We start from the raw sequence: 24,454 nt of genomic DNA, 5'->3' as shown, positions 1-24,454 counted from the left end.
AATGCTAGATGTAAAATCAGATGGTTAAAGGTTTATCATTAAAAATTAAAATATAATTTCTCAAAACATATCATCACACTGGTTAAAGGCGTATCATTAAAATTTTAAATATAATTTCTCAAAATATATCACGCATATTAAACTGTTAAATTTTACATCACAATTGAACTGCCAAATTTTGCGTCCCTTTTCTACAGAGTAGAGATAATTGCGACCTCATTATATAAAGTTAAATATTAAATGAAGTAATCGATCGCTTGAGATAATTCCATGGAGAGCTAAATGTTCAGGTAAGAGAGAGAATTTAAACTCAGGTGTGTGTGTGTGTGACAGAGAGATGACACTGGGGCTGATCAATGCGAATCCTGTGGTTCACGCGAAGAAGGAGAGGATCGCCCGACCTGAGTTTGATCTCCACTCCTCCACTGATGACTCTGTTGATCCTCTTGATATCTATGATATCCTTTTCCTTTTGTTTCATCTTTTACTTTCCTATTTTGCATTCTGTCTTTTAATTTTCTTACATTTTCTGCTCATCTGATATCTGATGCTGACCTGAACTGATTTTTCATGGCTCCATTGGTAATTAAACCTTGAATTCATTTTCTCAATTTTCTGTCTTTCAATTTTCTTGCATTAGATGTTCATTTTGATCACTGATGTCGAGCTGAACTGATTTTTCATGGTTCCGATGAAATTACCCTTGATTTATAAATCAAAAGCATGAAATTTGCTTGAAGTTTTATGTGTTGGCCTCTGTATGTCCATTTTCTTGCAATTCTCTCTAGCTTTTAGTCCGTGTGTTCATTTGATTGCCCAAATCCTGATTTTTTGTCTTATTCCAAGCTCCCTGGACTAAATTTTCATGATTCTATCAATTATATGGGTGAATGAGCGTGACTTATTCCAAAGTGAAGTGGTTTTTTTAGTAATATTTGCTTCAAAAGCAGTCTGAAATAGCATTTCTTTGCATATGCTCATGCTTTTTTCTGATGAGTTCATGTCTTTGTTTTTTATCATCGGCTAACTCTTTTTCTTTCTCGATTGGTCTGCAAAATCAACGTAATCGTGAGTGGGTACACTTCTAATGTGATTGAGCACTTCTATGGGGCATTTATCCTCAATACATTTGAGAAATCAACTGAATATATGGTTAATGGAAAAGATTTAGAAATCAAACAGTTCATTTGAAGCTAAACTCTATTTGAAGACATGGTTAATGGAAAAAAGATTATACAAGCTGAGGGCTTTTACGATGCGTAAGCCCCTTTGGAATTAATGGGTTCATTGGAACCCCGGAGTTTATGCACGTCTAGCTGTCATCCAGGTTAAAAAAAACATAAAAATAATGGAAAACGAGCCTACCATTTTCAGTGAAATCAGGCTTCAATTGGTGGACGGTGGATCTAGACTTTCAAATATTCAAAATCTTTTTATTCTTGAGAGGGTTTATTTTTCGAATCAAAGATGTTATGTGAATTTTTTTTGGCCCAAACAAATCCCTCTAGGCATGTGTCTTGACCCTCAACTTATACTATAGCTACAAGTGAATTAGCTTATGGAATCTTTTTCCGTGGTTACTTATCGACTAAAATTAATGAACGTGTGACTATCACATTTACTGCTCTCATGTATAGGTTTGGTGAATAAGGATGACAGATGAAAAAAAAGAGAGTACATTTTAGCATTCAAATGCATATTGATTTTCAATTTCTCCATTAATGCGAAGCAAGGATTCCTTTTCACTCTGTTGTGGAAAAAGCTTTGAATTCTTTACTGTGTTTCTGATGTATTTAAGGTTGTTCAGAGGAAAACTGTGAACTTGACTCCCTACAACAGATTTTGTAAGGGATATTAGAGATCCAGAGCATCCTTACTCATTGGAACAACTCAGCGTTCTCTCCGAGGAATCAATTACCGTCGATGAGAAACTTGGACGTATTCTGTACGTGTTTTTTTCTGAATTAGTTTGGGCTTATTCACTTTACATTAGGTGTCCGTCGTGCATTAAGATTGTTAATTCACTGAATTCATTCAAGAGGCCTATTATTATTTTATGATATTTTTATTGCACTTATGAGTATGAGTGCTAAAGATTGCTATGCTCACAAAGTCGCAATTAAAAAGAAATGTTAAATTTGAACACTTTATCTCCTTCATAGATGGTAGCTAGTTTGATAGATCTAGTACCTCCCTTATTTTTATTGCAATTATGAGTATGAGTGCTAAAGATTGCTATGCTCACAAAGTCGCAATTAAAAAGAAATGTTAAATTTGAACTCTTTATCTCCTTCATAGATGGTAGCTATCTTGATAGATCTAGTACCTGCCAAAAGCAATTATTAACTTTTAATTTCCTGAGTAATGAGCTGCATTATGAGTAACCGTAATGAAAGTTAAAACTTTAGTTGGAGCAATTTATTTAATGATAGTTTAGTTGATATGAGAAACAATATATGCTAACCAGGTTAAAAAGTGTGGTTAAAAAGTATGAGACTTGGGTGAGTGTTGTATTAAATATATAGGACTCGCCAGGGTCCCAAGGCCAGTTGAATCAGGGAAATCCTGAGTCAACTTGCTGAGTTTTAAAACACTAGATAAGGGGAATGAAATGTGAGTCTGAGATTATGGGAAAATGAGAGTGCTGGAGAAAGACATAAGAAGTATGCCCCGTTTAAGATGGTGTGACTGCCGGTTTACTGAGTCTACTACCATTTCATCATCAATATCTACTGATAAACTTGTTTGGAGATGAAATATGAGGTTTACACTGCTTATAATGTATATAGAAACTAAAATTGATATTATAGAAAATAGGATGTGAAATGCTGTTTTTAGTTTAATTTCACCATCAACATGAATATATTCGCTGTTTGAGAACCTCTTGATGATGTTTGAAATGAGATTTAACTATGAAATTGGCACATTGTCACTAGAATAAAAGAAAATCTAAAGGGGCTGTAACCCGGTGCTGGTCCCACCTACGCAGGGTCCCGGGAGGGGTGAGATGGAAGCGGTCCTAACCTTTGACTCTTTATGCACAAAGTGGCCGCTCTCAGGATTTGAACCCGCGCTCTTGTGCTGGCTACCTGAGCCTTTTAACGTCACACCAAGTGACAGCCCCCAGAAGAAAATCTATTCAATCTAAACTTGCAGATTTCTTGGCATGGTATATGCTTTATAACATTGTTTTGCACCATGAGTTTTCTTTGGGGTTTAAGACTGAAATATGGAGGTTTTTATGCAAGTATGAGTTGATATTTCGTATACTTCTTTTTAATCTCCCATAATTTCTTTGGTTTTTTGAAACTGTAAAGAAATGCAGCCAATTGTCAAACAATATGAAGAGACTTAGAAACTAACAAAGGACTGGTTTTATGGTTCTGTGTTCACTAGATTTCTCCTCATTCATGCCTGCTTCGCTTTTTCCCTTTTGATTCGCTGAAAGATGCTCCTCAGCAGTAAATATGACTTTTATATAAATATTCAAACATATACCGAAGCGTTTATTTTTTCTCATAAACTTGTAGGATAACTTTCACTCCGACGGTGCAACATTGTAGTATGGCCACAGTTATTGGTTTGTGTCTGCGGGTTAAGCTGATGCGCTGTTTCCCACCACATTTCAAGGTTAGTTTCTTTGGCTTGTCCCTAATATGTATGAAAGGAAATCTTTCTGTTCTAACTTATGTAACATCAGTATTTTAGTAGCTCATTTCATTATCTATTGGATGAATTTGTAGTTTGGATATGAATTGTCAGCAGCACTTGAAAATGAAGTACGTGATACCTTTGGTGTAGATTAGCAACTTTTCCCTATAGAGAAGCGATAAGGAGCTTAGGTTATGTAGAAGATGATTATAAAATATAACTTTCGTGGAAATTTTTTTTTACAGGAATAGGAAACCAAAATATCTCGTGGTTATGAAATTTTCTCCCCCTTTTATTCATTGAAAAGGAATCTTAACTACTGGTTTATTTATAATTTTTGGTGGGGTTTGATATTGGTGGCTGCTACTGCGCCCATTTTTTCTATTGTCACCTGGAGCATGGGTGAGAATTTCTGAAACACAGAATGTTAGAATTTCCATCCATGTACAGGGGTGCATTGCAAAAAATTAGGTGCAAATAGCTATCCCTTTTCTAGGTAACAAAATAAGTAAATGAATTAAGAAACAAAATGTTTGTTACCTTCATGATTTAGTCAGCCGGGAACCTTACACATTGTAGCTGGTCGAACCTGTCTGGTTCACATTATTTTATTAATTTTTTTGGTTGGACTTGGTTGGGTTTCCGACAGACCCAGCCAGTCTGTCTGACCTGATTTGGGATTGGTACCCTAGCGAATCCTGACCAGAGTCCATATTTTCTAATGATATATGTCATATGCTTTCCATGATCCATACGATATCATCTGCAGAACAACACATGCCCGCAAACTTGCAGACAGCTCTTCTTTGTGACTCATTTTTTGTTTGTTGTTTGATGTGCAGGTTGATATCAATGTGGCCCCTGGATCTCTTGCAGATGAAGATTCAGGTGCATGCTTATTCCACCATCCATACCATGTCTGATTTTCATGATTATGATTGAATTAATCTTAGACTTGTTTTGATTTTGAAACCCATTGTTACTAAAGTGAAAAATTATGAAACCAATTCTAATTGCCTGATTTAGCTTAACTTTTTGGAGAATTCCTGATCTATTTACTGCGAATGTCTTGTTTAGTGGTTGATAAGTGTCATACTCTGGACTATTGGAGTTATCAAAGGAGAGAGAGGAATTACCATTTAGCTTTATTCTCCAGATGAGTTTGAGCTCAAGTATTCTCTGTCATGATTACAGAATTTCAGAGTTTTGTTGCTCTTAATATGTGCTCCATTTGTTTTTTTTTTATTTCTTTCCATTTTGTTGAGCTTGCAATTCGAATAATCAAATATGTGGAGCCAATGCAGTCCAAAATGCCTCTCAATGGAGTCATAAGTTCTGTCTAGAGCCACTCGAATTTCACCAGCCCCATGTAGAATGTAGATCATAAAATTAAATGATCTGAACGGGACCCTAATCTCGATCGACCTTATTGGTCCTATTGAGTACTAATAGCATTGGTTTATGGTGAAATCCAATGCAAGAGGTGGTTGTTTATGACTGACATCCTTGAGCCCCTATGTGTTCTTGTGATCATGCTCTCTATGCTGCATATTCTTCGAGGATAGTCCACGTTCTTGATAGGAATACTGAGAACCGGCCGTTGATGGTATCTCTTGCCTTCAATATGGAATTTCAGAAGTAGATGCGTGTTGTGTATAGCATAAGCAATATGATGGGATCCATTCAGTGATGAGACTCCATTAGAAATCATCACTTTTAAGAGGTTCTCATAGTATTTGGCATTAATAGAATTTATTTCATGCTGCATTTCCCATTGGGATTCTCTGCATGGCATTTAATATATTGTGTGCATTTTAAAGTGAGCTCTTTTCTTCTGATACAGGAAAGTGTGAAAATCTCTCAATGATTACTCACTCTTGTTTAAATATGATAAATCTTTGTCTCGCTTTTTTTTTTTTTTTCCATTCATGGCAATGTTTCTCATTTGCAAAAATAATTACTTATAGTTTATTTTATTTAACTAGAATCCAGGGATTGAGTATCTTTGTGATTGGTGCAGTAAATAAACAACTGAATGATAAAGAGAGAGTTGCTGCTGCCCTAGAGAATCCCAACCTTCGTCAACTTGTGGATGAATGCCTCCAGTCTAATGAACTCTAATAATCTCATCCATGCAAGCCTGCTCCTTGCAGGACTTCTTGTACAGTGACGACTGTTTGCTTTGCTATCTGTAGGTGTACGTATCTGAGATGAAACTATGGACCTTCTCAGCCATGGGTGGGCTGAAAGGATTCAACTGAAAGGGACCTGTTATCATGTTCCTTTTGTATATTTTTGTGTTTCTTATGTGTTTCTAGTTATAGAGAGAATAGGGGTGAGATCTTGATCGATGAGGACAATGTGTTGTGTCTGTTTTATTCGTATCTCGACATGGTATATCTTACCTGTGAACAACCTCTTTTCCATTATATCTCTTTTCTGGCATGGTTTCATGAACAGGGCTGTTATTTTACTTTTAACTGCAATTGTTACTCAATAGTCCTGAATACCATCTCTCTCTCTCTCTCTCTCTCTCTCTCTCTCTCAATTGAAACCTTAATGGAAGGTCCCTCTCTCCTCGAACCCTATTCTCTCTCTCGAACTCAAATCTACCCCAAGTGTCAGTATCTCCCATCTTTTGACATCACTCTCATTGACAAATCAGCCACCAGATTACAGAATCTCTGTCTCTAGACCCTAATATCTCTGATTCTCTCTCAATCTTGAGTCAGCCCCAAGTTTTAAATTATCGCCCACTTTGATCTCTCTCTCTCTCGCCCTCTCTCCCGGTCTCACTATTCCTTGGGAGCTTTCAAATCCCCCATATCAGAGCCTCCAGAATGCACAACCTGAGGGATACAATAAGGTACACCATCTATCTGTTGTTTGTTTTTTTAAATTTGTTTGTTCCTGAAAAGTTAACTCTTTCAAAAGAAAAAAAAAAAAAAAGGAATTTTGTTTGTTCCTGAAAAATGAATAGGTTCAGGATATGAGAAAACCCAAAGAGAGATTAGTCAGCCTAAGGGAGATGAAAACTCGACGTACGCAATTGATACGTGTTGTTATGAAACAACAGATGGAAAAAAAGCTTCAATAGAAACTGAGCTTTAAGAAAGCCGAGGTATGAACCATTTTTAAAAGTGAATTTATGAACTGATATAACTGAAAAAGAGGGAATCTATTCAAAAGTCCTCTTAAATTGACAAGAAAGAGGCATGAGTGTAAAAGATGACGTACAAGAAAAGTTTTGCAATACATCAAAAGATATTCACAAAAAGTCCTCTTAAATTGAGTCCGGATGTAAAAAGCCGATCCCTGCAGGAACAATGGCTGGAGCCTATGACTTGTTTGGGTCAGTCTGGGCCTGGGCCTGGGCCATCCATCCACAACTAGGCCAAGGCCAAAGGCCAGGGCCCAGCCTATTGCATCATCTAACCAGGAGAGGAAATCGAGAGCATAGAATTATTGAGGCCTGGGGTTTTCTTTTTTCTTCTTTCGAATTTACATAAATAATATTTCTGGATTTTTGTTTTCTACATTCATGTCCATTTGTCACAAAAAGTTGTGACTTTAGACCTTTAAGTGATCTTTAGATTTTTTAGGTATGAAGTGGTCTCTGGAGTTCCAGAGAGCAGTTCGGGCTTTGATTGTTCGAGGTAGTCAGCTTGATGGTCCCTAATTTCATAACTTTAAGGTTTGGAATCTTGTCGCATCAGACTTTCAAGGTTCCGAAGTCACTGTAAAAAAAAATATTCAAGTTGCCACAAACAAATTTGAATTTGGATAGTGGATGCCTAAAGTCAAAATAAGAAATTATTTGAATCTTCGATCCGAAATTAATGCCACCTCTTATTTTGAAGGTCCAACGTGGGGCATTATGTTATTGGTGTATTTGTATAAAGCATCAACCTCACCTCTAGAAGTAACGTTGCCATGCTTTATTTATTGGGATTGTATGCAATGAGATCATTTATATAAGGGGGTCACAATTATGTATTACCATTCGATGTGATTTCTAAAAGCTTGGGTGTGTCATAAAATTTGAGAAATTTTTTTTTGAACTTTGAGCTTGGTCAATGAAATAAATGTAGCCATCTAATTTCACATCCAATGATCAAGATTAATTGTGACGACCTTGTACCAAAGATAAATAGTCTCATTGTATACTTTTTTTGATGTTGCAATGCTCGATATCATCTATTTTGAAAGTGAGCGGTGTAGATTTGACAAATCTTTTAAAACAATGTTATAAAAGAACATATCTTTTAAGGTAATATCAAATCCATATCATCCAATTAAAATGATCGATATATATTAATGAAACATACAAGATTGCAATCTTATATAATTTGTTTCCTATTCTACCAAAAAAAACATAAAATAAAATATTTGTACTCCTCGGGAGTATACTATCCATTTACTCCTTTGGGCAAAACACATCCTAAGGATAATGTTTGGATCTCAAATTTTAGGGATGTAATCTCTACAACCTCACAATGATCTTAGTTAAAAAAAATCAGAAATTGTCTCTCTATATACTAAAAAAAACACTAATGCCTCAAGATTGAACGGATGTTGTCTAGTTTTCTAATTGATATATCTAAGTGTTTCAAAAGTTAAAATCCAAATTTTTTTCTTTTACAAGTAATCATTCAGTAATTTTCATGTGGTTCTCAAAAGTTTAGACTAAAATTTCCAAAATAGGTGTTGTAAGCAAGGGAGTAGATATACAATATGTTGTCGTGGAAGCATAGTGTACGTGCTCAAAGAAAAAGGAAAAAAGAAAAAAGAAGAAGAGAAACATAAAATATAAAAATGAGTGTGGTTTGTATAAGTTGAGGCCCTAAACAATCAATGTAAGGCGCACCTTCAAATAGTATCGATGTTGTTTCAATACTATAAATCTTGGTGATTCCCCCCAAAATTTATTTTTATCACTAATCATAAATTTTAAAACTCCAAAATTTGCATAGATTGAGTGTATGAACACTTCGGTCCAGAAAATGCATTATAAGACACAATATTTCCAAGACTTGAAATTCATGTTTTCTCATGTTCATATATCTTAAGAGAAAGTATAGAATAACACCATTTAGCTTTGATACAAGGTGAACAATTTAATCTTGACCATTAGATGTGAAATTGGGTGGCAACAATTATTCTATTGATAAAGCTCAAACTTCAAAAGAAATATTCCCGAAGTTTATGACACATCCCAGCTATCAAATTTCATATAAAATGACTGTAAGGAATTGTGACCAGGTAAGTGGTCTCATTGTAAACCATCTCATATCTTAAAGTCAAGATGATCGATTTCAGGATTTTTGGGCTATCGAAACATCATCTTCTAGTAATTTTTGAGACGCCCCATAATTTGGTTGTTTAGGGCCTCAGCCTTATATAAACTTCCTCCTGCAAAAATTAGGCAAAAAAAAGATTTTATGATAACTGGGCACTTCACGCATTGAAAACTTCTTTTGACCTTATTTAAACTGTGTTGCTCCTGCCAGTCCCACATAAACATGGCTTCGTCGCCCTCATTTTGCAGGTCTTTGGCCATGGCGGCGACGCGGCTCGCACCCCGCTCTTATCCTTCCAAAGCCTTGCGCGGCAAGACTACGCGTTCTTCCGTCATGCGACCTCCTTCATTACCCAGGTAAACTCACTCTTTTCAGTACCTTTCCCACTGGAAACCCAGTTTTTGAGTTACTGATACCTTATCTCGCTGAAACACTAAGTTCCTGAGTTGTTTATGAGTTGGTGGTGCGATGATCAATGATAAACCCTAATTTTTTTGAGTTTTTGTTGAGTTGAATGTGTGGATTTGTTGATGACTGGCAGTGTTTGTAGGTTGATGGGGTGCGCAGAGTCTTTGATTCCCCTTCACAGTGCCATTGCTTCTGCTTGCCTCAAATCCATGCTCTCCGTTAACTCCAATTGTTGGAGTTTGCTCTCTCAAGGTTTTTTCTTCATTGCTCTATTTTTCTTCTGGCCTTTTTAATGTATTTCTTGCTTTCATTTCTTTGCCAATCTCTTTGGTGGTAGTGTATTTTATTGTTTTTCATGGCGCCCTAGTTGCTCGTTTTCTTGACTATTCCTAGTATTCATGAAAATGGGCTCCATAGCACCATAGCACAAGCGCATCATACTCTAAGCTTTGATTTTTTCTGTTTTATGAAGATCATGGGGTTTTGGAGAATTTGGTTGAGAAGTGAGACGAATACAAGTTCCCTATAATGGATAGGATAAAATGAAGGGCTGGCATCATATGCAAGTATTTGAACTATAATATGTTACTTTAAGACACTATATTATGTCTCTTTAAGTTGGATGAATACAAGTTCCCTATGATGGTTTTCTTTTTATCTTTGCGATTGACTTGATGTTCATTTGGCTTCCATTGCTTAATGCATTCCGATAAATTTCCATTGTAAAAATGTCATTTGCATGACAAAACTCCAGCTTGATTTTAAGAGTAAAGTAATCAAGGTTATCATGTCTAGGTTTACCAATGATCCTAGAAACCAGGAAACCTGCTTTTGGGTCATCATCTCAAATTCTCAATTCATTGACAAAAGCTACCTATCTTAGTAGGTGAGGTCGATTTATTGAGAATTAAGTTATGGAAATCTTATCAATTTCTGTTTTCAAAACTTTGGTTGTCAAACTTGGGTGTGTGTGGTTGCAATTTTTGTGCCTGGCAACCAGTATTTCAAAAAGCGTTAGGCGGCACCCAGGCGGCCATGGGGGTCCAGGCCGCCCAATGCCTAGGCGGGAGCTAAGAACCTGGGCTGCCCAGTTGGAAAAAAAAAAAAGATGACTGATAATGATTAGTCCATAAGAATTTTGATAATCCCTAAGATCATAATCCATAAGAATTTTGATAATCTATAAGACCATAATCCCAATTAAAAAAGTCCAAAAGAGAATTTTGATAATCCATAAGACTATAATCCATATTTTCATACAATGCTAAAACAATAAAACCATACAAGCATACACGAATAGTCTGATACACTGTAGATTATAGTAGAACTGGAAACTAGAAAGTAGAAACTAAAAATAAGAAAAAGAAAATATACATAAATTATGAAAATATACAGTCTAGGACATAATAGTCAACACTCAACACAACAGTCAACACTCAACACCAAGAGTCTTCAATCATCATCAGAAGAAATAGGGTAAGCTTCATCATATGTATTAGATTCGGGGCCATCATCATCAGAGTCATCTCCGTCTTCAATATAACACTCGTCCTCCTGTGTTTCTTCTGAATCTGCCTCTTCCTCCTCCTCTTCTTCTACCTCCCTCTTACTAGTATGTGCAGATGAGGCCCTTAGGAGTCTTGGCTGCTCTACCATTTTCTATCTTTCTGTGCTTCTCTGAACTCAAATATTGTATAATTTCCTCCCTGGTAGCTTCAGGAACATTTTTATACGGGGCAACATCCTCCTTAATACCGGCAAGGTGTTTTTAAAACCGGTAAATGCCCCCATTAGTATCCTTTCCACAATTACATTTAATACGATTTTTGTCATTTGGATTCGGGTTATAACCATACTTTCAACCCGGATCACCTCTTCTAGAAGAATCTGGAGAAGATATTTTCATAGAACAATGCTCATTTTCATCAGCTTCTGGTTCTTTTAAATTCATAAGTTGTCTAATCTCATTTTGAATAGCTTCAGGAACCTTTTTATAAGAAGCAACATTCCTTTTAATTTCAGCAAGGTTTTTCTTGAATCGGTTAATACCCCCATTGGTATATTTTTGACAAAAATTATACCTTATACAATTTTTATTGTTTGGATTTGGGTTATAACCATACTTCCAACCCGGATAACTTCTTCTAGAAATAGTAAAAATAGATCTATTCAAATGACAAGGATTTTTTTCCTGTTTTTGTTTTACATAACTCATATATTGCTTAATCTCCTATCTGATAGCTTCAAGAATATTTTTACAAGGGCCAACATCCCCTTTAATACCGGCAAGATGTTTTTAAACAGGTTTATGCCCCTTTTTGTATATTTTTCACAAAAATTGCATCTAATGCAATTTTTGTCATTTGGATTTGGGTTATATCTATATTTCCAACCCGGATCTCTACTTCGATTAGATCTTGAAGAAGACATCTCAAAATAACAATCTAAAAAATAAAGTTTTGCACTTACTTTGATTGCTCGAGCTCCAAACTCCCACTTCTGAGATGTTTTCTGGTGCTAAAATAATAAAAAACACCCTCTAATAGGATTATAAAACTCTAAAACTAAATCAAATCTACCTGGGTGATGCTTTGATCCATTTTTCGTAATTTTGATAAACACTTCGATCCAATGAAAGTCACAAAATTTAGTTTTCTTGGGGTTTCTTTCTCTCTAAAATGTGTTCTTGTGGGTTTAGGATTCAAATGAACCTAAAAGCCATCCTTAAAACCTTTTATGTTTTTAAAAAAATCAATACAAAACTTAAAAACAAAAAAAAATCAATACAACGAAAAACAAAAAAATTTCCACCCCTAGGCGGGACACAGGCTGCCCGTCTAGGCGAGTTCTGTACCCCCTAAGTGGCCACCTAGGGACTACCGCTTAGTTTGGCCGCTTAGGCCTAGGCGATGCGCGTAGGCCTTTTGGACCACCTAGGCGTTGGGCGGTCCGCTTTTTTTAACAATGTGGGCGGTTCGCTTTTTTTAACAATGATGGCAACTCTAGCTTTTTCTCTATATCATTAGATTGGGACAACGATTTTATCATTGTTAGACCTGTCAATCGACCCCATTACTTTTGAATTATAAACATAATTAATTATATGCTGTTTTTATGCATTTTGATGCACCTGCCCCGCATGCGATGATGCGAATAATAGAGGAGATGGTTGCAACTGTATCTCTTGAACGCCAAATACGCCTAAAAAGTCACAGAAGCACGTGCATAATAAATACCCTATTACCTCAAAGATGCACCCCAAATTTTAGCTTGATCGGTCGTGAGATAAAGGAGTACCGTACACCACGGATGGAGAAGAGAAAGGATATAGTAAAACTCCTAAAATTTGACCTCAAATGGCCTCCAGACCGTCATGGATGAATTAGAATTTTGGGAAACCCCTAGACCCCAAATTTCACTCCAAACGGACCTTCTTAGGCCCTATTTTCCAAAAAATGGATGCTTCTATACTATTCAAAATTTTATAGCTTATACCAGTTACCAAATATAGTAAAATCCTGTCACACTTCCTCAAAATTAGCAAACTTTGCGCCTTTGGATCTCACAATCCGCAAGTTGGATCGAGCTGAAATTTGGATATGTTGTGTTCCTTGACAAGCATGTTCTTTTGGTGTAGGCCTTGCATGTGATCATCGGTCGAATTGAAAGAAATCATAGAGAGAATTCCACAAGTCTTGAAGCTCATGCAAAAACCAGTTTACGTGACCACTTCGCGCTTTTTGCCTCGTAACTTGATATCCGACCATCAACTCGAGCTCAAATTTGGTGCATTTTGATTGTAATTTGAATACCTTCAAAATGACATAAGAAAAATCACGACTTGGGTTCGGGAGGATGACACAAATTTAGGTGTAGCCATAACTTCGACGATCAAAGATCTTTTCTCCTACTTATAGGTTCAATGATCATGACAAGGTTTCCTTCGATTTGCCACCAAAAAGTCCCCAATAAACTTGACATTTCCGAAACAATCGATTGAAGAGTATCAATGAAGATTTACGTAAAAACCATAAAATTCAACACTATAAAAAACTTTACCAAATCCTTATGGTTCTATGCAAAACATATATCAAAACGATCGTGGCAGAACGATCTATGTTTTCTTGATGATAAATTGCCCATTTTGGCGCCGGAGAAGCTGAAAACAAGGCCCTACCATGTGGATGAGAAGATACCCTCTTTGAAGGACCTAATCGTCAATTTTGGACATCGTTTTTTTCTTTTGAGAATTGTTAACTTTGTATAAGTGGTAAAGTATTAACAAAATGATTAATCTACAGATGGCATCCCACTAGCTGGGTGCTCAAACTACAACAACTAAGAAGTGTATGGAATGCCAAATTGGTGAACAACGAAGATTGGGGGGGAGGGGGGAGAAGAGGGAAGAGGAAGTAAATAAACTTAGTATAAAATCTTTTACAAAGTAAGTAAAAAACCAAAAAACACAAAGTAAAACCAAAGGTGTGAAGGGGGGTCTTCTGTTGACTAGCTTGGTACTTAATGCCTCTGAAGACCAACGAACTCTAGGAATGATGGTGGGTAAAGTGGAAGGAAAATCTATGTATGGTTGACCAGATAGTAGTTGGAATTCAGAATGGAAGTTTGGATTCTGTAAGTTGTCAGTTTGATGTGCAGTGTCGCCTGATCTTGAGTGGCATCAATCCTTAGCAACAGAAGTTCAACACAACAGAGATGTTTGCCGTGAGAGACGGCATAGGGGGGAAGAGGGGTTGCATAGATTTGAGGGACTATCGACAACATCAGTTCGGTGTTTTAACAAGGGTGAGGTAGAGAAAAGAGAGAGAAAGGGATGAGGAGAAAGAGTGTAGAAAAAAGCATGGAGTACGCACAAACAGATGAAGGAGAGAGAAATGAGAGATTGGAGTTTAGCCTTTCAACAGGGGTGAGGTAGAGAATGAGAGAAACTGAGATGAGGAGGGGAAAAAAAGTAGAAAGAGACAAAGAGTACGCACAAACATATGAAGGAGAGAGAAGTGAGAAAGAGACTCAGAAGCAGACGAGAGCAAAAAAAGAGAAGGGGTAAGAAGAGGAAGGGGAGGAGAGGGGGAAGGAGGAAAGAAAGCAAAAAAAAAAGGATTTAGGAGGGGCGAGATTTGAAAAGAAGAGAAGAAAGGTAGTAAGCGGGAGTAGAGCAGGGAGAGGGGAGAAAATATGGCAAGATTTTGGACATTGTTCATTTTCTTTTTGGTCAAATTTTTCCATTTACCCGAATTTTGTCATATTTTTCATCGTTTTTCTTGTTCACACAAATTTCTAAGGTTTTGAGCATCTGCCCTTGTTTAAGGGGGAGCTCTTTATAAAGCCCATTACTCATGTAACTAAGGATGCCTTTTTTTGCTTTGTGATTAATGAAATTCTATCACCTTGAAAGATGAGGGAACTTTTGTGCAAAAGAGCTCTTAGATCCTTGCTTATAATCGCCGCGGAAAGCCTTCCTATGTCTGTCGGTCGGTGGGGCACGAGAGTATATGAGTCTCGGAGAGTCTCCTAAAAAGGGTGGGTCTTATGAACCAAGCACCCCAGACGAGCCTTGTGAGCCAAGTGCTTGTGGTTGTCCTTAGATGAGCCTTATGAGCCAAGCGCCGCAACATGAGTAGAGCCTGACCTACACCATATATACCCGCTAGCTTGGATCGTGGTTTGATTCCACTCCTTCGCATGTCCTACTGCACTAGGGTCTATGGTTCGTGCGCTTGTGATTGTTGATGAGCCTATGTAATTGTTGCAGTTTGGTTTGTGAGAGACCTAGGTATAGGCTTGGTCTGGTTTGAGTTGGTTTGGGTTGGTTGGGATTGGTCGTGAGCTAAGATGAACTCAGGTGGGTCCTAATTGGTTTGAGTTAGGTTGGGTTGGAATGGGTTGAATGGGTTGAGGCGGGTTCAAGTAGGTTGAATTTGGTGTGAGGGTGGGCTAGGAAAAGCTAGGGGGGGGTGTGAGCTTGAATGGGTCAAATGAGCAGACAAGGGTAGGTTGGGGCATGTAGGTCAAGTAGGTTGGGGCATGTAGGTCAAGTAGGTTGGGGTTGTGCGAGTTGGAACAGTTCGGGGTGTAGGTGTGTAGGGATGAAGAGGGGTTGACCGGAATTTGGCAGAATTTCGACAGCAACTCCCCTGTGAGGGGTATGGACCACAAAAGTACAGGTGCTTAGTGGTTGGCTGAAGCACCCTGAGGAGTCTGTTGATGGGGTCTAACGTGTCTAAGCCCACCCGAGCACCGCTTTGGAAGAGCCTCCTTAAGGGCTAACCTAAGCTAATTCGGTTAGGTTGGAATAGGGGGTATGATAGGGTATAGGGTACGAAGTATGGTAGAGTATGGAATGTGGAGTATGGTGGTGTATGAGATATGGTGTATGGGAAGGTATGGGGGTGTGTTTATTGATTAGGGTTTGGGTAACCACGGGTCAAGGGTAGAGACTTAACCAAGGTAGGTTAGGATTGCGTTAAGCTAACTAGGGGGTGGTTAACCTAGGTTCAGGGTAAGGGCAAGAAACTCTCTTTTTTTAAGGTGATAGAATTTCATTAATCACAAATAAAAAAGAGTCTTTTTTAGTTACATGATTGATTAGGTTTATATAGAGCTCCCCCTTAAACAAGGGTGAATGCTCAAAACCTTAGAGTATTGTGTGAAAAAGAAAAAGGATGAAAATACAACAAAATTAGGGTAAATGAAAAAATTGACCAAAAAAAGGAAAGATCAATATTCAAAACTGGTGAGTAGGTCCCTCAAAGAGGGCCTCTTACCATCCACATGGTATGGGACCTTGCTTTTGGCTTCTGGCATCAGAACAAGCGAACTATCACTAGGAAAATGTAGATCGTTCCACCACGACCATTTTAATATATGTTTTGCATGGAGCCATGACGATTTGGTGGAGTTTTTGGTAGTTTTGGGTTATATAGTTTTCATGCAAATCTTCTTTGATACTCTTCAATCAATTGCTTCGGGACTGTCGGGTTTATTGGGGATTTTTCAGTGGAAATCGAAGGGACCTTATCACGATCATTTTTAACCAAGAAGTGCGTGAAAAGACCTCAGATCGACCAAGTTATGGCTCCAGCAAGTTGTTAGAAACCCAAAATTCTGCTACATCTAAATTTGTGCTCATTTGCGAACCTCGAATGACCACGATCCGAACCCTGATCGTGGTTTTCCTTGTCATTGTGAAGGTATTTGAATCAGGATTCATCAAATTTGAGCTCGAGTTGATGATCGGATGTCGAGTTCCGGGCAAAAAGCGTGAAGAGGTCACACGCATTGGTTTTTGCATGAGCTTTAAAACTTACGAATTTCTCTTTAACCGACTGTGATGATCACGTCCAAGGCCTATACCTACGAGCACGACATGTCCAAATTTCAGCTCGATCTTACTTGTGGATTGTAAAATCCAAAGGCACAAAATTTGCCCAATTTTGAGGAAGTGTTGTAATATTTTACTATATTTGGTAAACTAATATAAGCTCTAAAATCCTAAATAGTATAGAAGCATCCTTTTTTTAGAAAGTAGAGCCTAGGAAGTTCCGTTTGGCATGAAATTTGAGGGTTAGGGGGTTTCCGGCCTTCTGAAGTCATCCATGACGGTTTGGATGCCATTTGAGGTCATATTTTAGGAGTGTTACTGTATCCTTTTTGTTGTCCACCCATACAACCGTACTGTACATGCTCCTTTATCTCATCGTTTCTTGTTGTTGCCACGCTCGATCGGGCTGAACTTTGGGGAGCATCTTTGGGGTAATAGGACCCACCTTGGTGCTATTTCTTGGGCCAAAATGAGGTTATATTAGGGCTCATCAAGATACAGACTTTATTAAGCACGTGCTTCCGTGACTTTTTGGGTGTATTTGGTGTCTAAGAGCCACAGTTGCAACCGTTTCCTCTGTTATTTGCATGGGGGTTGGGTGCATAAAAAATGAGTACAAATAGTTACATATAAATAATTTGTATATTATAATAGATATATAACAAAAAATAAGAATTGAACGAATATGCAAGGCCTCACATCTGCAGCAACAGCAGGACCCCACCAAAAGCATAACTTCCTCTGGTCATGAGGAAGAGGTAATTATGACCTGCGTAACTTTCACCAGATTTTAGCGGCAGATCGTAAGATAGAAGAATAAGGTCACACTTGAGGGACAAAGAACAACGACAGAAGAAAAGGAGCAAATCATCAACCGTGTAGTAGAGACACCCACATTATAAAATATATAATACATTTTTATAATATAAATTTTGTATTATTGTTATACATATGAGGAATTTGTATATCATAATAGATATGTAATTGATGTACTGAATAATAATATCTATAATATTATAAAATATAATACAATATTATAATATAATATTTTGATATATATATATATATATATTAATTTAAAAAAAATACATATAATTAACTTTAATTACGTGTAATAATTATATGTAGTAATTATATATTATGATTGTAGTTCATTATAAATTACATATATAAGTAATTTGTATATTACAATAGATATATAATAGCTGAACCCAAGTAATTGGGAAAAGGCTATGATAATGATGATGATGATAGATATGTAATATTATAGTATAAGATATTATATACAATAATTAGTGTATAATATAATACGATAATCTTATATAATATTATATTATATATTTTCTTGGAAACACATCTTTCAGGCAATCCCAACAGTGGACATGCATCTTCCATATTTCTTACTAGATGCTATCCAAACAACAAACACCTATATCATAGAAGATGCGAATTCCAGGAGATACCAATCCCAGAAGATGCATCTCGCCAGGATATCCATTTCCAGGGAACCAAATGGGGCCTTAGATTCTAGAAAATCCTTCCAAAGTTCTAACTTTGTATTGATGCCACTTCGGGTCTCATCGATCAAAACTATTACTTGGGAAGGGGTAGAGTCCATTAATGATCCTAGGAAAGTTAAGACTTAGAAGCCAAGCCAAGTCTATTAAAAGACTTTACCCTGGGAACGTAGTTTCCATTTTGAGGAGTCCTTGGACCCTCTTACAAGCCATCGAAGCTAGGCTTTGTTAGTTTCAGCCCATTGTCTTTGACTCACAGTTGAAATCCCTTATTTTCCACCTGATTGTGAGCTATTTCTCTCTCTTTTCTCTCTGTTCTAGATCACTTTCCCTATACCAGAATATATACATAATGTGCAAAAGAGACACAATGACTGAACTGCCTTTTTTTCCGTTGTGTGGTGGCTATTGTATTCTAGATAATGGATATTTTTGGTTATTCACATTGATTTGATTTGGGATGCGTAATGCCTGATGCGGTTTGAGGCCTGTGAAAACAATTATCCACTGTAAACCTACTGAAACTAGGGCAAATTTATGGAGGTGGAGCATCTTAGCCATATTTTGATCCACTTGGATGGAAAGGAGGAGATGTTTTACAAATGTGCACCATGTGTTAGCATGGTTGAGAGACAAAATAAAAGCAGTGATCATACCGTAGGCACTCACAAGGAACATTTTGGGGTTCTCCTATATTGACCTCAAGAGTCAATGGCAGGGAGTAGATTTTTGGGGAAATAATGGCAAACAGTAGTTATATGCTGATAGCCGTGCATTACTTGCCAAGTTAGATGGCTGCCACAAGGGGAAGGTACTATGAATTTGAACTTCGATGGTAGTGCTGTAGGGAATGCTAGTGGGGGTTGGATGAGTGATTAGGGACCATAATGCGAGGATTCTTAATACATACTCGGGGCCTTTAGGCAGCTTTGATCTAAATGAAGCAGAGGCCATCACTACTCATTAGTCTGAGATGCCCAGAAACTAATTGGAAAGATATATTCCAAGAAAATTTTGAGATTATTAGGAATGTTAGGGTTTCCTTCCTTCACTCATGGAGGGAATCCAATGAGGTTGCTGATTTGGATAGAGAGGGTATCACGAAGAGTACTTTGGTGATTGATTCTGTAGAAATTAGATCGATACAATCTTGTTATCGATGTTCTAAGAAGAATTTTTTGTAAATGAACCACACTAGTACATTATACACATTTTTAGTGAAGTAAAGCTCATATTAAAAGAAAAAAGGTGCAAAGGCTAGGTAGCGGTAGTGTATTATTATTCTTCATAGGCTGCACAAGCCAGCCTCCAAATGTAGACTTGCTTCCCATAGGCTACGCATTTTTGGCCTTTTTGGCCTTCAAACGTAGGCTTGCTTCCCATAGGCTACACATTTCTGGCCTTTTTAATTAAGTAAGGCTAGGTAGCGCTAGTGTATGCTTATTCTTCATAGGATACACAAGCCAGCCACCAAGTGTAGACTTACTTCCCATAGGCTACACATTTCTGGCCTTTTTGGCATCCAAGCTTAGGCTTGCTTCCCACAGGCTACACATTTCTGGTCTTTTTGAATGATGTAATAAACAAATAAAAACTTGAAATAATAATTTATACTAAAAAAAACTTAAAGAGAAAAATAAGGACAAAATATATGCACACTATATTCCCAAAAGAAGGAAAATTTAAGGGGCTGAGATGGTAGAAACTATTATGCTTACTTAGAAAGTTTACTGAATCTTTATATTGTAGTAAATAAGTCCTTTTCACTAAAAAAGAAAAAAAAGACTATTGGTCTCGATCATAAATAATAATAACTAGGGCTAAAAATGGGCTGGGCTGCGTTGGGCCTAAATTTAAGACTCGTTAACATAACTGAATTTAAGGCTTGAATCAAGTAGTGATTCAAATGATTTTCAAAAAAACCACACGGGACCACATCTTAGTATTAAGTCCTGAGGGTTCCTTATTACATAACTTTTCAGTTTGATAGGGGTGGGCTTGGGTTTGCCTAGGCGAGGCTAGCTGGCTCCCACAACGACGACGACAACAACAATAATAGCACAAGTAATAACAATAATAGTAGTACTAGTAATAGTAGGAGGAGGAGGAGGAGAAGGATGGGGAGGAAGAATAATCATCGTCATCATTTGAGCGTTGAGCTTTATCCCAACTATTTGGGGTTGGCTACACGAATCTTGTACTACCATTCCACCTATTCAAAAGCCATACCCTTAGTCAGGGCACAATATCTTTTCTCACGACTTCCTTCCACGTCTATTGGGGACTTCCACTTGCTCTTTTAGAGCCTTCCACTTGAACCAAATCAGATCTCCTTACCGGTGTTGTTCTAGGTTGACATTGCACATGACGAGGCTAGTGTCCTTGTCTTGCTACTCATCCATCTCAACATCTTCTTCTCAGCCAAGGTGAAAAATCGGCCACTTAGGCGGCTTGGTAACCAATCCGCCTAGGTAGGTGGATCTAGGCGGGCATGTCCAAGGCACCCGCTAGGCGGGCTCATGGCGGACGCCTTGGTGGGTTTGGGCACCATCCTAGTGCCTGCCTCCCCCTTAAAAATAAATAAAATGAAAGCCACATTAAAGAAAAAGAAAAAAGTTAAGGCTTATCTAAGCCTCTCTCTCTCTCTCTCTATTTCTTGCTTTCTCTAATGGGCTCATTTGCTCTCTCTACATATAAGATGACCTCCAATCGTTCAATGCGAGGCCTCTCTCTCATCCACACACACATACCTACACAAAGACACAATGGTCCCATATGCTCTCTCTTTACATATAAGAAGAAGATGACCTGCAAGTGCTAGATGCGAGGTCCCTCTTTGTCACCGATTCTCTCTCTCTCTCTCTCTCTCTCTCTCTCTCTCTCTCTTGTGCGAGACATATTAGAAGAATAAAAAGAAGAACATACTCCAAGTACTCCATACCTCTATCTCACAATCCACATGTTCCATCTCTCTTAAACTACACATATAAGATAAGAAAAAAAGAAGATGATCCTTAAGTATTTCATGCAATGCCTCGCATGCACACACGCACTCACTGATACACACACACGCTATATATTCAGAGATACATGTGCACATACGCACACACACACACTATATTTACATAATCACACACACAAAACATATGCCTCCCCACCTCAATCCCTTCCTCCTCCTTCCCCCAGGGGTCCGTGCAGGTATCTAGGCGTCCGCTTAGATGGCCACCCAGTCGCCTAGACAGTCAGGGCGATGATCACATAAGACTCCTGAAGCTCATCTCCACTTTGTCTATTTAGCTCTAATTCTATGAGCAACATCTTCCTCAATCTGTCCTTCATTATGGATTATCGATAGTAGTAATAGTAATAAAATAATACCATTAATGTAAGGAAACAATATCATCAAAGAGAGAGAGACCTGGTGTCTTGAGACAATTTAATTGTTGAGCTGTGTTTATATGCCATTGTTGTACTCTAATGAGTATCTTAGTTATATGCATAGTCATCCTTTGATATATAATGGTCTCAACCCTTAGATGTTCATTATTGAGGAAGTTTGTAATTATCAAAAAGATAAGTGAGGATTAGCAGTTCTATTAAAACTGGTAACATAGCCAATCAAACCAAACTCCCTATTTCTGCATTTTGTATGATTGGATCCTTGTGAAATTTCAGATCTGATAGTAGTAGTGTTTCCATATCATAGGAGCTTCTTACCATGAAGATATAGAAAACTGTGTGACTCTATATGCTGGCCCCACATGTTTAGGTGTTTGGGTTGGAGCCAATATCTGCAAAATGTCAGCCCTGCTTATATGGTAATTATTGCTTTAGCTATTAAGGGTAAAACTAGAGAAATGCCGTTTTGCCATAGCAGCAAGTAGAGCAGTTTACTGCAGTAAACCCAAACATGCCCATAGCAGCAAGTAGAGCAGTTTACTGCAGTAAACCCAAACATGCCCTTAGGTTTTACCGTTTTCGTATGTCGTTAATGTGCTACGGGTTCACTTGTGTTGGTCATTTTAGGGGGCTAAAGCCATTGCAACTGAATCATTGAGACTGGACCATATCATCCCTTGAGTGAATGTTCGCAACAAAAGGATTTCTAATCAACAATTATCCAAAAAAAAGGAAAATCTAAATAATCCATATTTATGGAAGTTTGAAATTAAGTTTTGGATAAAGTCATAACATAAAATCTGTCGTATTTTTGGTGATCTTCTTACACATTTGCAAAACACAAACATATGGTTTTGTATCATTGCTTGGTGCCAGCCCAACCTATTTGGGGCTTTTGGTATGTTTTCTATCATGTCTCCATATGGGAATCCAGATTAGGTTTATTAGCCCTTGACTTGTTGGTTCAATCTCTTTGCTGGAGCTTTGGATCTATAAGAAAGTCATTCCAGTGAATTCTAGCTTTGTTGGAACTCTGGTGTAGAAGATCCTCCAGGTTCCTTGAATGTGCAGTGGACCTGATTGGAATTTCAGAAGAGAACATTATTTTTTTTATTTTTTGATAAAGTTAACATTGAATTAAGGGGGAAAAGAGATACAAGAGTTCAAGGAGAGGGCCCACAAGCCGGGCCACTCAGCCAAAAAATGGGTTAACCTCTGAGAAGAGGTTCTGTGCAAAAAATGGGGTCTAGTAACAGAGCCCTTAGCACACAAACAGAAGCCTTAACAGCGAAAGTACAACAGCAGGCAGAAACTGGTGTTGCAAAGACAATCTCAAAAGGCAAAAAGAAGTCGTGGCTGGGAAATAAGGAGCCCCAGAACTAAAGAGTGGCCATGACTTGTGCGATCGCTCCCTCCTTAGCTAGGTGGTCCGCCAGGCCGTTTGATTGCCTCCAAATTTGCATCCATGAGACAACTGTAGCCCTGCAGAGGTGAGAGATCTCATCAAAAATAGGGGCGATGTACTAGGGAGTGGTAAGTTGACCAGCAGCCCAAGAAACTATATTGTGCATGCCCCCTTCCACAAGCAGGGGTTGGCCCCAATCAGGATCGAAAAGCTTGAGACCCGTGAGCAGAGCCATCGATTCAGCGAGCTGTGAATCAGCCTGACCTATGTGTTTGGAAAAAGACACCAGAGTGTTTCCCTGGTGATCTCTGAACACCCCTCCTACCCCCAAGTGATTACAAATATTTCCCTGAGACTTGGAAGTTAGAACTATGCTTGTCTCATACTTTATTTCTCCTCAAGTTTTAAACGAACTGCCATATTGTCTTTTTTGTAATCTTGAAAGGTTTACATGGTCTTATTAGTTGTTAAGCAAGCACATGTCATTTGTTGTTGTTTATTGTAACTAATGAAGTCTTGCTTATGCCCTAGTAGTATTGCTATGGGTTGAATTTTACACGCAAAAATTCACATTTCCCGACATCCAGGCTTACATGGCATTCTAAATTTGCTCAAGTGTAGTCGTATTAAAATTCACTAATGGATGATTGGCAATGTTAATTCTAATGTATCATCGGCCAACAGCCGAGGTATGTGATTTGAATGATACATTTTAGCTTTATACGACTCCTGCAGCAAGTTGGGCAAATTCACATTTATGATTTGTTTGCTATCACATGCCCTAATTCTCCAATCTCTGTTATAAGCCACTCTATTATAAGCCATCAGTTTGTTTAGATTATTATTACGTTAAGTATTATACCGATTTTTTTTCCTTCACATCTTAGCTTTCCCCTGCTGTATGTTGATTCTTATTATGCAGTTCAATCTCTTCCTGTCCAAATATTGGTACTTCTAGCCTGGAAGGGTTATTTGACAAGCTGAGTTTAGAGATTGATACAATTTTTGTTTTGTTTGTGGTTGATACAATTTACTTACCTTGTTTCTTTATGTTATAGGACTTGCAACACCATTGTGACAAGTTTAGCTGGCTGTGCTGTGTGCAGTGAATCCCTTTCCCTTTCGAAATTTATGACATTGAGGCAAAAAATTTTGAGTTTAGGAAATTTTGGGATGTACTAAAGATAAAATTGTGTTCGGTAATACTTCCTGTTCGGGTCATCATGTGACTAGGAAGACCACCCCACTGTTCAAGGATTATGTTTATGTTTGTCTCTAACAACTATCATTTTATGTGAACTTCTCATGTCATATTTCGAGTGTTGCAGAATTTTTCATGGTTTCCATGGGAATAAAGTCTATTTTTCTCATAATATTTGAGTACGATGACTCCAGTTTCGAAGAATATTAGAAGACCCTAATGAGATGTGTATTT

General features: G+C 37.8%; 2 protein-coding genes across 4 annotated transcripts; both read left to right on the top strand.

The window, feature by feature from the left end:
- Positions 1-203: 203 nt before the first annotated feature.
- Positions 204-6,108, top strand: LOC18445818 (MIP18 family protein (DUF59)). Its single transcript, XM_088857020.1, has 5 exons — positions 204-457; positions 1,839-1,945; positions 3,531-3,630; positions 4,494-4,539; positions 5,672-6,108. Exons 1-5 carry the CDS (start codon positions 338-340, stop codon positions 5,770-5,772), a joined length of 474 nt encoding a protein of 157 aa, XP_088713146.1. The 5' UTR covers positions 204-337; the 3' UTR covers positions 5,773-6,108.
- A 2,952-nt stretch (positions 6,109-9,060) lies between these two features.
- Positions 9,061-24,392, top strand: LOC18445819 (uncharacterized). Of its 3 annotated transcripts, none has more exons than XM_020674614.2 (3): positions 9,061-9,307; positions 9,493-9,611; positions 9,832-10,016. In XM_020674614.2, exons 1-3 carry the CDS (start codon positions 9,174-9,176, stop codon positions 9,864-9,866), a joined length of 288 nt encoding a protein of 95 aa, XP_020530273.1. In that variant the 5' UTR covers positions 9,061-9,173; the 3' UTR covers positions 9,867-10,016. The 3 variants fall into 3 exon arrangements, with proteins under 3 accessions (XP_020530273.1, XP_020530275.1, XP_006856011.1); XM_020674616.2 differs by lacking the exon at positions 9,832-10,016 and adding an exon at positions 24,078-24,392 and having other exon boundaries at positions 9,082-9,307; XM_006855949.4 differs by having other exon boundaries at positions 9,085-9,307; positions 9,502-9,611.
- Positions 24,393-24,454: the final 62 nt, after the last annotated feature.

Source organism: Amborella trichopoda, chromosome 13, assembly GCF_054954075.1.
Source record: "Amborella trichopoda isolate Santa Cruz 75 chromosome 13, AtrichopodaSantaCruz75HAP2 v2.0, whole genome shotgun sequence".
Classification (NCBI taxonomy): domain Eukaryota; kingdom Viridiplantae; phylum Streptophyta; class Magnoliopsida; order Amborellales; family Amborellaceae; genus Amborella; species Amborella trichopoda.
Note: the sequence above shows the minus strand (reverse complement) of the source record. Positions and strands in the feature narration are given on the sequence as shown.

Excerpts from the sequence above, each read along its gene's own strand:
- LOC18445818 (XM_088857020.1), top strand. The coding sequence starts at position 338 with ATGACACTGGGGCTGATCAATGCGAATCCTGTGGTTCACGCGAAGAAG. Across the intron at positions 1,946-3,530 it reads GAGAAACTTGGACGTATTCT|GATAACTTTCACTCCGACGG; the intron begins GTACGTGTTTTT and ends ATAAACTTGTAG. Across the intron at positions 4,540-5,671 it reads TCTTGCAGATGAAGATTCAG|TAAATAAACAACTGAATGAT; the intron begins GTGCATGCTTAT and ends TGATTGGTGCAG.
- LOC18445819 (XM_020674614.2), top strand. The coding sequence starts at position 9,174 with ATGGCTTCGTCGCCCTCATTTTGCAGGTCTTTGGCCATGGCGGCGACG. Across the intron at positions 9,308-9,492 it reads CGACCTCCTTCATTACCCAG|TGTTTGTAGGTTGATGGGGT; the intron begins GTAAACTCACTC and ends GATGACTGGCAG. Across the intron at positions 9,612-9,831 it reads TTGGAGTTTGCTCTCTCAAG|ATCATGGGGTTTTGGAGAAT; the intron begins GTTTTTTCTTCA and ends TGTTTTATGAAG.